This window comes from Aspergillus nomiae, assembly GCF_001204775.2.
Source record: "Aspergillus nomiae NRRL 13137 chromosome Unknown contig00121, whole genome shotgun sequence".
Classification (NCBI taxonomy): Eukaryota; Fungi; Ascomycota; class Eurotiomycetes; order Eurotiales; family Aspergillaceae; genus Aspergillus; species Aspergillus nomiae.
The window spans coordinates 1-14,918 of record NW_015378176.1 but is presented as its reverse complement, the minus strand read 5'-3'; the positions used below and the strand labels follow the sequence as shown (position 1 = coordinate 14,918).

The 14,918-nt window shown below is 48.6% G+C and overlaps 3 protein-coding genes across 3 annotated transcripts; 1 reads left to right on the top strand and 2 right to left on the bottom strand.

The window, feature by feature from the left end:
- Window positions 1-2,197: 2,197 nt before the first annotated feature.
- ANOM_005932 (putative MFS multidrug transporter) lies at window positions 2,198-4,210 on the bottom strand (the record flags this gene model as incomplete). Its single annotated transcript, XM_015551189.1, has 7 exons — window positions 2,198-2,751; window positions 2,811-2,858; window positions 2,948-3,193; window positions 3,266-3,395; window positions 3,458-3,871; window positions 3,940-4,094; window positions 4,153-4,210. 7 exons carry the CDS (start codon window positions 4,208-4,210, stop codon window positions 2,198-2,200), a joined length of 1,605 nt encoding a protein of 534 aa, XP_015407221.1.
- Window positions 4,211-4,823: 613 nt separating this feature from the next.
- On the bottom strand, window positions 4,824-8,531 carry ANOM_005931 (Zn(II)2Cys6 transcription factor; the record flags this gene model as incomplete). Its single annotated transcript, XM_015551188.1, has 8 exons — window positions 4,824-5,359; window positions 5,425-5,706; window positions 5,769-5,888; window positions 5,942-6,522; window positions 6,597-6,691; window positions 6,743-7,016; window positions 7,080-7,321; window positions 8,052-8,531. 8 exons carry the CDS (start codon window positions 8,529-8,531, stop codon window positions 4,824-4,826), a joined length of 2,610 nt encoding a protein of 869 aa, XP_015407220.1.
- A 1,970-nt stretch (window positions 8,532-10,501) lies between these two features.
- Window positions 10,502-14,620, top strand: ncr1 (sphingolipid transporter NCR1; the record flags this gene model as incomplete). The annotated part of the gene is made up of 3 exons (XM_015551187.1): window positions 10,502-10,768; window positions 10,839-14,280; window positions 14,349-14,620. The coding sequence occupies 3 exons, from the start codon at window positions 10,502-10,504 to the stop codon at window positions 14,450-14,452; spliced, it is 3,813 nt and encodes a 1,270-aa protein (XP_015407219.1). The 3' UTR covers window positions 14,453-14,620.
- Window positions 14,621-14,918: the final 298 nt, after the last annotated feature.

Sequence of the window (14,918 nt, the reverse complement as noted above, 5' to 3'; positions counted from 1 at the left end):
TGTTTTGTTTTTGTCCGTGTTTCCCCAAGACTCAGCTGAGTGCAGTCCTCCTTCAGCTGAAGTTGTTTGATGATCATGCAGCTAGTTGCCCCGCCGCAGAGGAGGGGTGAGAAGATCAACCTACCAGGCCAAATCAACCAGTGAGGTATATACAAGTTCGGCTAAGCTGCACAATGACCGATTTGTCTCCGGCTAGCGGCCAGCTCGCTGCACAGCAGACCCACATCAAATCGGACATCAGAGGAGTTGAACTGAAGGCTTGGCCGAGCTGAAGCCGCGGGGTAGATCTTCCCAAAAAAAAAAAGGAATCCTCAAAGATATTGTTGATACTACCACACTCCACTTCTGGACGTGTCAGCTATCCAACGTAGGCTTCTGCGGTCGTTAGTCCCCACTGGTTATCATCCAGAAGGTGACACTTGTACAAACAGGCACGCGATTCGAGGGGGAGTAAGCACCCATCCACGACCATCCAGTGACCAGTTCTGCAACTCGATGAATATGGTACAGTCACAGACGGCGCTAGGAGATGTGGACGATACCTCAATTCGACTTGTGTTTTTATTGACCCAGTAAGTTATTGTCATATATATTATACATGAGATAGGTTTCATCTGTTGGGCATACTCACATTACCTTGACCGATATTTACTCTTGAGCTTGAATGCAGACACCGGTCTCTTGCGCCATTCATTGTTCTCCTGAGAAAGCATTGTTAAGACTTCTCAATATGCAACACGAGCGATTCAAACGAATTCAAATCACAATGGATTGAATAAAAACATGGTGGATGGTGAACTAGTTGTTGTACACTGCATTGTCTATATTCTCTAGGAATAAAACGAAAAGAACCCTAATCTTAGGGCCCTGCGGCAACCCAAGTGGGTCTGCCTACCAGCTTCTATTATATGAACCCTCTCTTGCACTCAATTTCAGTCTCAAGTCTCTACACAAGAAGTAATTGAGTTCGAGATTGCCTACATCTTTTTGCAGTATATAGAAGACTACTTACTATGGTATCCAAAACGCTTCTGCTAGTGCACTGTAGTGTAAAGCTATCCGCATAACAACTATATATTTCGTATAGAACTGGTGCTTCACGCGGGTTCCAAGAAATTTCTTGCAACGGCTCACTAAAATGACGGAATCCATACATGTCGTTGTAATATGTTGATTAACAATACCTTGAGATATTGAGTAAAGTGGATTTCGATGCGTTTGTAGCAACAAGTCATGAGAAAAAAGAGAGTTGGCGTGGGGGAACAATAAATGGAAGAGCAAAAAAAGATCTCCCCGACTGGGAGTCGAACCCAGGTCTCCCGCGCTTGTTCTCGTATGAGATGACAAGCGGAAATCATGACCGTTAGACCATCGAGGAATTGATGTAAAATATTCTCTTATTTGATTTTATAGTCTAGAATACCTGCACATCTATGAATGTCACGACCCCTTCATAGCCCTAACTCCATACCGAGTACAACATTCTCATTCTGGGATTATAGACCTACAAACCATGTCTAAACATAAAGGTAGTCTATCATTCTCAACGTGTTGGAAGGATTGACGGCAGTGATACAATACCATATTCGTCCACAAATACCGATCCCGTCTGTCGTGATCGTCTTCGTATCGTACTCTTTTTCCACGCTTTTTGCATATCTTATATTGACGGTTTTAAAAGCATTCCCGATAAAACTCGACATCACATATGCTTGATCAACTACCCCTAGACTCACCTCCATTTACCTCCTCGAACCAAAAAACTACCAAATTACACGATCCTCTTCGTAATATACACCTCCGTCTCAACTGCAGCCCACAGATCATCCAAGATAACAGGAACAATTTCGTAGGCTCTATCCTAGTGACATCCCCTCCACCAACTGGGAGACGCAGAATCCTAATGTCCAGTGTTCTACAGTTGCTGGGGCCTCTTCTCTCGCAACGGCCTAAAAAAAGAAGCTTACCCTCCTCGGTTTCCTAATGAGGGCTCTTGATACATTGTCCTCAAATTTCCTAAAGCCATTTCATTCAATACCCATATTAGAGATTAAGCACTATCTACGACAACAAGTATCAACTTTTAATTAAAAAAAAAGAAAATAGAAACGCCACTCAGCAATGCAAACCCAAAACCCTAGAAATGCAAACTCATGCCATCATGTCATCAACAACAACATCAATCCAAGCCCATACACTAAACACCCTCCACGGTCCTCTCTGTCCTCTCCTTCAAAGAATCCTCCTCCAACAACCGCTGACAAAACGGACTCCTCTTCCGAATCCACGGCCCTGCATAAAGCAACGCAAACGGGATCGGAATACACGCCAGACTAGCAAACCCCAGGACAGAGGTAGCCCACCCGACACCCAGAGTCGAATACAATGGATCCGCAGCAAGCGGGAACAGCGCACCCACGATACTCCGCATAATGACCGATGCGGCGAGGGCGCTGGCGGAGTAGATCTTGTATGCGTCTGTGACGTAGGTAAGCAGCGAGATAAAGATCATTTGGTAGCCGACGCCGAAGAGGACGCCGGAGAGCACCGGTGCGATCCAGTGGATGTTGCGGTTTGCGGTCCAGCCGAGCCAGAATAGGCTGATTGTGAGACAGGGGCCGGCGATGCAGGATACGGGGAGCCGGTGCAGTTCGGGGCTGGTTGTCCAGGACTTTCCGGCTGTTTTGGCTTTCTCGTAGATGGTGTCGTAGTATAGAGAGATTAGGCCTGAGGAGCCGGCGCCGATGCCGACTTTTTTGGGTCTGGGTTAGTTTGGGGTGGTATGGGGGAGTGGTTTGGGGGTTACTTACTGGGGATGTAGGTGAGGGATGTGGTTTGGACGTCGAAGTTGTAGGTGCCTATGGTATTGAGTGAGTGTGTGCTTATTACAAATTTGTTGACTTGGTTGAATAATGTTAGTGGGAGAAAAAGGGCTCGAGAACAATACCTTCAAAGATAATGGGATACGCCTGGAAATAGAAGAAGACCAGACTATACGCGAGAGAGATATAGAGGGCCGTGAACAGAATGATGGGCTCAAAGAGAAGCATAGTGATCGGACGCGTGATGATCTGGGTAGTGCTGTATCGGAAGCCTCCATTTTGTAGCTCTTGTCGAGACAGATAAGAATTGCACCCCGACTCCTTTCTTAGTCTGGTAGCCTGGCGTTTCAAGATGACCGGTGCAAAGGTTTCTGCAGTTAACTGTGTCAGCGTTTACCCAACATGACGGTGAACAGGTGTTATCAGAACTGGAATGTCCATACCTGACATAAACATAAGCCCTATCCAGGAAATACCGGCAAAGATTAGGTCAATGCGAAAGGTCCATCGCCAGCCGTACTGGACTGAGCAGCCAGAGATTATCGGTCCAACAATTGGACCGAAGCTTGCGGCCTACGATCTATGTTAGAAAGCGACATTGGAGAACGGATAAGCCTTCTACTTGTTTGACGTACCGACATATAGAAGGCCATCACCCGTCCCCGGCTCCGTAGGTCCGAAAACATATCCGCGTATACTCCACCGACTACAGTCTGCGGTGCAGCACCCATAGTGCCACAGATGGCTCGAAAGACTAGGAGTGAGGGCCAATTCGGTGCCAAAGCACAGGCGAGAGTTGCCAGGACAAAGACAGTAAAGGACCAAGTGAGGACCGGCTTCCGACCAATAGTCTCACTCATTGGGCTAAATGCTAGAGGACCTACAACATACCCGATAAGAAATATGGCTGTTGGTAAGACCTTCTGTCCGTCACCTTGCTGGTGGAACTCTTCCATGATAGCAGGAACCGCATTGCTAGGTAGAGAGGACGATACGCCGCTGTTGAGAACCACAAACAGCGCGATGAGAACATTGTACACCTTTTTATTCTAAAGTAAGAGGCACTTGTTAGTCCTATTGGTAATTTCCCTGCACATTCTAAACACAAAATACATACAAAATTCCAATTGTTCGGGTTCGCCGATGACCCCTCTTTGAATTCAACAAGTATCTCATGGTCCGACAACTCGACCAGCTTGTAATGCTCGTCTGATCTATTGCTGCTCATCTTGGAAATTTTAGAAGGGCCAGCCTCCACTTCGTCATCTCTCCCTATTATGTGTCGTGTTAGGGCTGGGAGAAAAACCACGTCCTGGAAGACCAAACGTACCTGAATTCCCGACAATAGAAGTTTGAACAATCACTGATTGCTCTGTACCCTTTGTCATTTTGTATGATATAAGAAAGTATCAGAGACCAGGTACACGTAATGGAGAATGCCAGTCAAGTTTGCTATGTTAATCCATTCCAACGCATTCGGAAGTCGGAGACCCAAGGCTATATAAGTGAACATCTTTGGCGCTTAGGCTTACCGGACGGAACAAGAAATACACTGAAAATTGACTCATAGAGGCTAGACCATGAGACTAGACCAGTGTGCGATATCTCACAAAGCCATCAGGTTTTTTATGAATAATCATGTACCAATGAACGGCGTCTATACTTCAGCATCGGAACCGGGGCCGGATCGGGACCGGTGGATAGTAACGCGGCGCCGACCAGGACCGGCGACGTCCGCCTCCGTTGTGAAGTCTCATGCGTTTCTACCCTTTGGGATTCTTCTTGCTGGATCTAGTCTGTGTTGATCGTCAGGCGCAACGGCATAGTGGGTTCCTGCCCAACAACATGATTTGCTCTACCAGCTCTAGTTCTAAAGCTTCAGTCCACCGGCCCATAGCGAAAAACTCAGATACTTCCAGAACAAAAATTTACCTTGACACTCCCAATGGTATTTGTAGAAGACTAGTCAATTCAACTCTCGTACAGAAAAGCAGGCAAGCATCATTGTGGCAAAGAAGGCATCACTGGCAAGAAGTCAAATAGATCATTTTGGCCCTCCTCAAACAGCCCAAATGAATCCGCAATGGGGTTCGACATGGCCCAGTTGGGCGCTTCCATAGTAGCAGCAAATCTGGAAAGAGGCGGTCTAGATATCGCGGCTTTGTCGTTACTTGGCAGCGATACCGCACTTGTGTCCTTATCACTTGGGAAGGCCGCGCCGGGTCTGTAGCTGGTATCTTCCAGTGGAGCCAGCCCTGTTGGAGGGATGGCAACCTCGGGGGCATCAGGGCGCCCAATTAGAGGTTCCTGCACGTCCCCATGCTCGGGCATATTGGGTGCATCTGCACTGTCATGACTTCGTGGGCGCTGACTCACGATCAAAGCGCGGGCGTAATTCACAAAGAGGGAGACTGTGCGGTGAATGTCCGGATACGGCGGTTGTTTAAGAAATTCGCAGATATGGTGTACTCGTTCCAGCAGTAAATCCTGATCAATGAGAGTTGGGCGCCACCGTGCGATGCGCAATGCAAAGGTTGCTGATTTGTTAGACTCGCCATTCAACACCTGTGCTCTGGAATCATAGCAGGTGATGACAACTTACTGACAAAAGCGATCGACAGCGCTGGGTACGTCGGGGCCCATTGTAATTGACAGCGGTAGGCCGGCTCTGTGATGATGAATGCTATTAGGTCCATGATCGTGGTCACAAGGGACTGCCATAGGTTTAGAACGCGCTGGTCTATAGTTTCAGAATCAGAGGCAGAAGCAGCCGACTGTAGTTTCTGAATACGTGTCAGCGAAGCGCAGAGAACGAATATCCTAGCATAATTGAGCATGAGTTTTAGACTGCTGCGCTGAAAGGCTCCTGCATGAAATCCATTATCTTTACGCAGAATGGGGTCAGAATGATTCTTTTGAGGTCCTGTGTAGAGAATGGGAGCATACTGTTGTGAATCTCGTCCCATGTGGTCCACCAGTTCTGCAACCGTGCCATGATAGCTGGCAGTTCGGTTGAGACGATGTGGTCGATTGTCGATGAGTTCTCAATGATGACCCGGGACTGGCCTGCAGCCAGGTCAGTTTATAGAACAAAAAGGCCAACTAGAATGCCGCCAAACCTCGAAGTTGATGAAGCTCAATAATGCAGACCGTGCGCATATCGCATGGCAGTGAGAGAGGATACTCAAGGAATTTACGCAACTTCATAATATCCACCTCCGCAATGCGTGATTTACGCCCCGTGCCCGATGCTACGTCCAATTCCAGAGTGAAGCTAATCAACCAGGTCCTAGTCTGCCATACCAACTGACGATCTGCCATAGAGGCAGCTAGGGAGCTCCGGGGAACGTTCTCTTGAGTCAGCAACGTATCCAATGACTTTTCTAAGCCGGAGTCCAGAGCTGTCCGTAGGATGAGCGCCGTGGAAAACCATGTCTTCTCAGAGTATGCCGCCAGTAGGATCATTCCTTGAACCGCCTCAAGCTTCGTAGGTCGTTCGAAGAAGCCATCCTCGGCCAGTCGCTGCGCTTCATCTTGGAGCACCCGTTGCAAATGTGTGTCGCTGCGCAAGTCTGTCACAGCGCGACTGGCAAGATAGATGATGACTGTGAAACAAAATACAGACCGTGAACGGATGGAGTCAAAGGTGTCTCGAATTGGGTCGAACAATGGCAGAAAATTCTTGCTTCCTCCCATGAACCTGCCAGAAGAAGTTGAGTATCACTCTACACTTCTAGCCAAGTACTAGTCCGACCTCGTACAGAGTAAACATACCGTTCATACATAACTCGAGCTCGCTCCTCAGTCACGATGCCTCGCGTTACTATGTCGCCTTTCGTGTCACCGTTGGCTGGATTATCCATGAATATCTACCTAGCTTAGTCGTGTCATGACACCTTTTGCAAACTATTCAGACTTACGTTGTTGGACCCTAACAGGTTAACTGACATGGAATGCATTGCTCCAACCGGGGCAATCATATCATTGGGGCTTAATTGCTGAGATTCCGGTCCAGTTTGGTCAGCAGTCTGATACGCTCGTAGGTCTTCTAAAGCCGAAGGCCCCGGCAAGGAGTCTATTGAGGCATCGTGAAAGGCAGTATCCCTTGCTGAGACCGGCGAATATTCTCGCTCTCTTGATTCGGGCGTGTTCAGACCACTGCCGTGAGCCCATGGGGAAGTGACCCCATGTCCTCTATACGATTATATAAGCTGAGGACCGATCAAAAGGAGAACACCCAATTGTGGAGGTGCATACCGTGTTGATGGGGTTCCGGTCTTCTTCCGACGCTCGCTGCGTCGTCTCCCGTCCTCCATCGGATCCAAAATACAATCTCGACCAGCCGAACGGCAGCGGAAACAGGGAACTTGGGTCCGTGCATCACAGCGCATCTTCTGCTTTCTACACCATCGGCAGGCTTTGAAAAAGCGGACCGGAACATTTCCTGACCTGAATATTATCTCCGGGGCTCTTTCACTCATGTTCGGCTTTGGAGGGTCCTGTTGATAGTCAGCGTTGGTATACAGAACAATTTAGGGCGGGTTCGAGTCTTGGCATAGTATTATGTTCAAAAATTGCCTCATACATACTTTCATCAACTACGTAGTGTTCTGGAGTCTCTTGGTCGTTCATTATTCAGCCGGATCTCAAATGAATGTCATCAGTCTTCCCACCTGGTACATCGGCTCCGGTCACGTTATCTACTCCGGAGCTAGTCCATATTCAGATACATAACCAGCAAGCTAGTTCCCATCAGGTTAGCTTGCTATACTTCATCGCATCTACAGCGCACAGGTCAAAAGGGAATTCGCTCAGTTTCAATCCATGATTTGTAGTCTTTTTTATGGTTAAATTAAATAAAAGGTTTTGACATCATAAGAAGGTCCTCCGGCCCAAGTCATGCTGTCCCCGAATGGTTTCCCATGACTTGCCCCTTCAGCTTTGTTTTGTAATCCCATCCCAAGACTCCTCACTCCTCATGGACGCGATGATAGTCGACCATGAGGACGATTAGAATCTCTGGATCTGGCCAGTCCTTTCCAGGATACTCGATGACGAATGCTTCGTTTGTGACTCATTGATTTCAGGAAAAGATGGATCTCGTCACAATCATCGCGTATGGAGTATGGCTCCATTTTCACCTCGTGGGTCAACTAATGGTCGTATCTCTCCTCCCTTTTCATACTGATAGAAGAGGGCTCTTGCACTTTGGAAGATTGCCCCCCACACCAAACCAGGCCACTCTTCATCTTGTGGTGTGATACCAAATCGCGACTGGCAGATCTTCTGGAACCTCTGGATGGAATGTATGAGGTGGGGTGCGTGGGGACCATCTGGCAAGACTAAAACTAGCAAATGCTCAGTGGGGTCTTTACCGTCGTGGCATTCGACAAGATACACAGATTCATCTTTCCTCTCCTCCTCCACCGCCACCGTATCCCACTTCCATCCATACTCCTCCGGAAAGTAATTCATAAGGAGGCTAGAAACCATTCGAATGATAAGAAGTATCAGGTTTTCCTCCTCTGGGCTATCTGGGCTCCCTGGGCTCCCTGGGCTCTTTAGAGCTTTTAAGGCACGTTCGATGGGGACCAACCACTGTTCTGTCCAGTTCACCGTTGTAGTTATCGTTTGGAGATTTATATGCTCCGTAGTGGTATACTCTTTGTGCCAGAATTCCTCTAGCTCCCTTGGCACGTCGTCGTCCATGACGAGTACTTTACTATCGCAGAACTCTGGTGGCTTTGAAGACTAACCATGGAGTTGTGAGAACCGGATCTTCAGCGGCGCATTTTCGAGCCATTATATGTTGTGTTGAGTGGTTTATCCCTGGGTATTTGACGCATAGGAAGGTATGCGGTGCAAAATACCCCCTATAAAGACTTCCTCAAAGATATGAATCCAGGAGAGTCGCAATACAAGCCCGAAACATGTCACTCTTACGATCAACTTCACTGTTCAAGGACGCTACAAGCCGTTCTATCGACGTCTTGGTAGGTCAATTCTGGAGAGCACCACCCAGTTAACAAAAGAAAGGGGAATATACAGGTCCCTAGGACATCTTGGAGCCATGCGCGCGGGTTAGTCTGGGCGATTCCGCATTGTATTCGAGAACCTGTATATTGGTAGTCCTTCCTGATCGCTCCCTCGAATGACAGGGTCTAACGGGGGAGTGGAATATCCCTTCCGGGTCGTATAATAGATAGGAACATTACTATCGAGTAGGATGGATAAAGCCATGGGAATAAGGCGGCTGATCCCGTCAAAATCCTTGGAGCTGTCAATCTGCGCACGCATATTGATATACTCCAGAACCATATCCTGGCGAAACGCTTCCATTATAACTATGGGTACCGTCCGGCTACCCAGGCTAAATTCCGCTTGAGACATAGATAGGGGATGCCATGCCCATCATTACTATGTTCCTTCATTGCGTGGTACATTTCTCGCTCGGGCAGGCATAAATAGACGATCAGAGATTGTTCATCGGCTTCAGACTCTGTTGCCAGTCTACTGTCCATGTAGCCTTGTTATTGAACGTTTCCGAATGCCTAAGAAATTAGGTTGTTAAAAAAGGGCTTACTTGTCGTTACCCAAGTGGCTGGTTTTAATCTCCATGATGTTGAGTTTGGCCTGGTGCATTGTGACTTCATGCTCTGTGATACATTTACGTCAGAGATGCTCGTTTGTGACCCTTGGGCCATTGTGCTTTACACACCATATACATCTCGTGTAACCGGCTTTTCACATATCGACGCTCAAAATGTTCACTTGAAATGTTGACTCGAAACCATTTTCCGTGGAATGACAACAATTCGGTGCTGTAGGTTCAGTAATGAAAGACCTCGGTGGTCCATAACTGTTTTTTCGGGAGGGGATACTAATGAATTATCTAATCCAAGGATACGCTCCCTCGAGTCCTGCGCGACATGTAAGTGATGTGAAGGCTTAGCTGAACCGTTGAGTGTGTTAATTGACGGCGAAAGATATATATTTCAATCTGATAAAGTGGGGTTAGGTAGCCCAAAAGCCATACAGATGAAAAGAATTTTGAGGGATGATCAAAGAGAATGGAATTAAGATTCACCACTTGGGATAAAATATGATGGACATAATTAATCCGTATTATCAGCCTTTCCGCACGCCATGGAGAGTGTGTGCCTGATGATCCAGGTGCCTGACGTTAGTGCGCGGAAAGGGAGTCCTGAGGCACGAAGGCCAATCAACCCGAGGAACAACGCAACGCAAACGTTTCTCCGCCTTACGTAGTGATCTCATGCAATGTCTCTCCGCTTTTCCGTTTCCCTTTCTTATCATCACGTCACTCCCCCAACTTCCAACTCAATTCTTCATCCACTTTCCCATTGCTTTGCATGGCTGATGGAATGAGCTGGATTCATCCTATCATCCATGGATAGCTGATCTCGTCTAGTTGATTTCCCTTTATACTACGAATATATACCATCCTCAGGAATCGCATGAACATCACGCGTCCACTGCCGTCGAAGTCCTTGTTTCGCAGCACCCCTGCCGTACGTGGCAACGCCATTATTCCTAACTTTATATTCCAAACAAAGCCCCGGCTACTTTCCTCGTCTGTTACGCGCCTTGAATGAGTCTGACCAGTCCTCATCCAAACGCTTCCGACCGATCCCGTCTCTACAACCCTGTTCCCAACCATGCGGGGACTCCGCTTCGTCCCCGTGATTGCTAGCCTCGGCTCGGTCTTCATATCACTATCATTGGCTCAGGGAGAGACCGCTCTACATGAGAAAGGGCGCTGTGCTATTCGAGGACACTGTGGGAAGAAGTCCATCTTTGGCGGAGACCTACCATGTCCGGATAATGGTGTCGCAGAGGAACCGGAAACGGCGGTGAGGAAGAAACTCGTGGATTTATGTGGCAGTAAGTGGGAGGAAGGCCCAGTGTGCTGTAAAGATGAGCAGGTACGTGTCAGATGTGATATGTCACAGTAATTGACATATTGAACTGCATTCCTAATTGTTCCGTGGTTAGATCGATGCGCTCTCCAGGAACTTGAAGCTTGCCGAGGGTATCATCGCCTCCTGTCCTGCGTGCAGAGAGAACTTCTTCAATATCTTCTGCACTTTCACCTGCTCTCCGGACCAGTCTCTCTTTATCAATGTCACGGAGACCGAGACCAGCAGCTCGGGGAAGTCCTTGGTGACCGAACTAGACAACATCTGGTCGGAAGAATACCAAAGTGGATTCTACGAGAGCTGCAAGAACGTGAAGAATGGTGCATCAGGTGGTAGAGCGATGGACTTCATCGGCGGTGGCGCAAAGGATTATACGCATTTCCTCAAGTTTCTGGGAGACAAGAAGCTTTTGGGTAGCCCTTTTCAGATAAACTTCAAAACCGAGCCCGCCGATCCGGATCCTCAGGGAATGCATCCTCTGCCCATCAAGCCCAAGGCATGTAATGACTCAGATGAAGCCTTCCGTTGCTCCTGTGTGGACTGCCCCGATGTATGTCCACAGCTGCCCGCAGTGGAAACGGACAAGCAATGCCATGTGGGCCTTTTACCTTGCTTGTCCTTTGCCGTGATTCTGATTTACTCCATCTTTCTGCTATTCGTTGTGGCTCTTTCGAGTTACTTCACGTATAAAGAACGGCGCCACCGCAAACCGGAACGAGTCCGGCTTCTGCAGGACCCGACGCCGAGCGACGACGAAGACGAAGGCGATATTGTTCACGCGGGAGGCTACCTCGAGCAGCCCAAAGGTGTTTATAAACTGAACTCCGTATTGGACCGTGTATTCAACCGGATTGGTGGCACATGCGCCCGGTTCCCCGCCTTTACCATTGTGTCTAGCATTATAGCAGTTGGGTTGTTAAGCCTGGGCTGGCTGAGGTTCGCTGTGGAGACCGACCCAGTGCGATTGTGGGTGAGCCCTACATCAGCAGCCTTCCAGGAAAAGCAATACTTCGACGCCAATTTTGGCCCCTTCTATCGTGCAGAGCAGGCTTTTCTTGTGAATGAGAGTGGCCCCGTTCTTACCTATGATACCTTAAGTTGGTGGTTCGATGTCGAGTCCCGAGTCCGCCGGGTGATATCGCTAGACCGTGGAATTATTCTGGATGATATCTGCTTCAAACCTACCGGTGATGCTTGTGTGGTTGATTCTGTGACTGGTTATTTTGGTGGTTCGATATATAACCTCGACCCGGATACCTGGAAAGAACGCGTAAGGCATTGTGCCGAATCTCCCGGTGATGTAAGCTGCCTTCCTGAGTTCGGGCAGCCACTCAAGCCAGAAATGATTTTGGGCGGCTATGAAGAATCGGGAGATGTGTTTGACGCTCGAGCACTGATCGCTACATGGGTGGTTAATAACCATGCCCAAGGGACTGAAGAGGAAGCGAATGCGATCGACTGGGAAGACAGCTTCAAGGGTGTTCTCGGGGTCGTCCAAGAGGAGGCTAAGGAGCGTGGCTTGCGCGTGTCTTTCAACGCCGAAATTAGCGTTGAGCAGGAGCTCAACAAATCGAGCAACACAGACGCAAAGATCGTCGTTATCAGCTACATTATCATGTTCATATACGCATCCTTGGCTTTGGGCTCCGTCACCGTGACGTGGAAATCTTTACTTACGAATCCCGCGAACGCTCTGGTCCAGTCAAAATTCACCTTGGGAATTGTGGGCATTGTCATCGTCTTGATGTCGGTGTCCGCTTCTGTCGGGCTATTCTCCGCGACAGGCGTCAAAGCAACATTGATTATCGCAGAGGTCATTCCGTTCCTGGTGTTGGCTGTAGGCGTGGATAATATCTTTTTGATTGTTCATGAATTTGAACGGATCAACGTCAGCCATCCTGACGAAGAGATCGACGAGCGAATCGCTCGGGCTGCGGGCCGTATTGGCCCCAGCATCTTCTTGTCCTCCCTTACCGAAACGGTAGCTTTCGCTCTGGGTGCTTTTGTCGGAATGCCGGCCGTCAAGAACTTCGCCGTCTACGCCGCCGGGGCGGTTTTCATCAACGCTGTGTTGCAGATCACTATGTTCATATCCGTGCTTGCGTTGAACCAAAGACGTGTGGAAAGCCTTCGCGCGGATTGCTTCCCATGCATTACGGTCCGCAAAGCGCATTCTGGGATGTCCGAAGATCAAGTCTTTGATGATCAGGATGGAGAAAGCTTTCTGCAGAAAATCATTCGGAAGGTCTACGCCAACTTCCTCCTCGCTCGTAAGGTCAAGGTCGCCGTCATCATTGTATTCCTGGGCCTTTTCACTGCTGGCTTGGCTCTTATTCCCGAGGTGGCGCTTGGTCTGGATCAGCGTATTGCGCTGCCCAGTGATTCATACCTCATACAATATTTTGACGACTTGAACAAGTACTTTGGAAGCGGTCCTCCGGTGTATTTCGTGACTCGCAATGTGAACATCACCGCGCGGAGCCATCAGCAGCAGCTTTGTGGTCGGTTCACGACATGCGAAGAGTTCTCATTGCCGTTTGTATTGGAACAGGAGTCTAAACGGCCCGAGGTGTCTTATATCTCAGGATCCACCGCTAGCTGGATTGACGATTTCTTCTACTGGCTTAATCCTCAGCAGGACTGCTGCAAGGAACATGGCCAGCTTTGCTTCGAAGACAGGAATCCAGCATGGAACATTTCCCTCTACGGTATGCCAGAAGGTGAGGAATTTGTCCGCTACGCGAAAAAATGGATCGATGCCCCTACAGACGCATCTTGTCCGCTGGGCGGGAGAGCTCCATACAGCACTGCTCTTGTCCTCGACTCGAAGCGAATCATGACCAACGCCAGCCATTTTAGAACGACTCATACACCTCTCCGGACGCAGGATGATTTTATTAACTCATACAAATCGGCTCGTCGCATTGCGCAGGGTATCTCAGAAGAGCATGGTATCGACGTGTTTCCCTACTCGAAGACGTACATATTCTTTGATCAGTACATTTCTATTGTTCAGCTTACGGGTATCCTACTCGGATCTGCTGTCGCTATCATCTTCCTCCTGACCTCCGCCATTCTAGGCTCCGTCGCTACGGGGGCCGTGGTGACTGGTACCGTTGTGATGACAGTGGTCGATATTATCGGTTCGATGGCCATCTCCGGGGTGTCGCTGAACGCTGTGTCGCTGGTGAACTTGATCATTTGTGTTGGTATTGGGGTCGAGTTCTGTGCGCATATCGCGCGCGCGTTCATGTTCCCATCTCGGGTGATCTTGGACAAGGTGCCCACTAAGTTCCGCGGCAAAGACGCCCGGGCTTGGACTGCGTTGGTCAATGTCGGAGGCAGTGTTTTCAGCGGCATCACCGTGACTAAATTGCTCGGGGTCTGTGTGTTAGCCTTTACCCGCAGCAAGATTTTCGAGATTTACTATTTCCGTGTGTGGCTGGCGCTGATCTTGTTCGCGGCTACCCATGCACTCATCTTCTTGCCCGTAGCCCTGAGCTATTTCGGAGGAGAGGGTAAGTTCTTGTCAATGTTTCTAGCTTTTCCCGGTGTCATGGCGACTGGTAACTGACCATCGTTCTAGGATATGCCGATCCCGGCTCGGATGGTGGCCTTGAGGAGAACCTTGCCTCCCGTGGCTATCGCTCTCTGCTGGTTGATGACGATTACGACTCAGATGGATATTAGACATACAATACTATGATACAATGATTGCTTGATGCTTTTACGGACCATGGGACTCTCGGGAGCCCCGTCAACTCCCAGCTTTCGTTTAGCTGTTGCGGGGTGCATACGGAGTTATCAGGATGGAACGGTGTTGGGAATTGGAACGTTCTTTACTTTGGTGAATGTATACAGTGAACTTGGGGTATGTTACATAAAGCGGTAATAAACGAGACGTGTTTCAATTACGAGACGGAAAGTCATCCTAGAGAAAATCCCATAAATTAGGAGGTTGAATGAACGAAAATCATGGAAAAAAGAATCGCGGTTGGGCAGCGACACGTGAAGCGACGCGCTCCTAACTGGATTAAGCGTAGTGACCTGTCCGAAACGGGTTAACGCCAATAGTCAATAATATTTTTTTGATTTTATTTTTTATTTTCTACACTCCGCTTGTGTCCAGTGGACCCAAATTTTTTTTCCCTTCCCC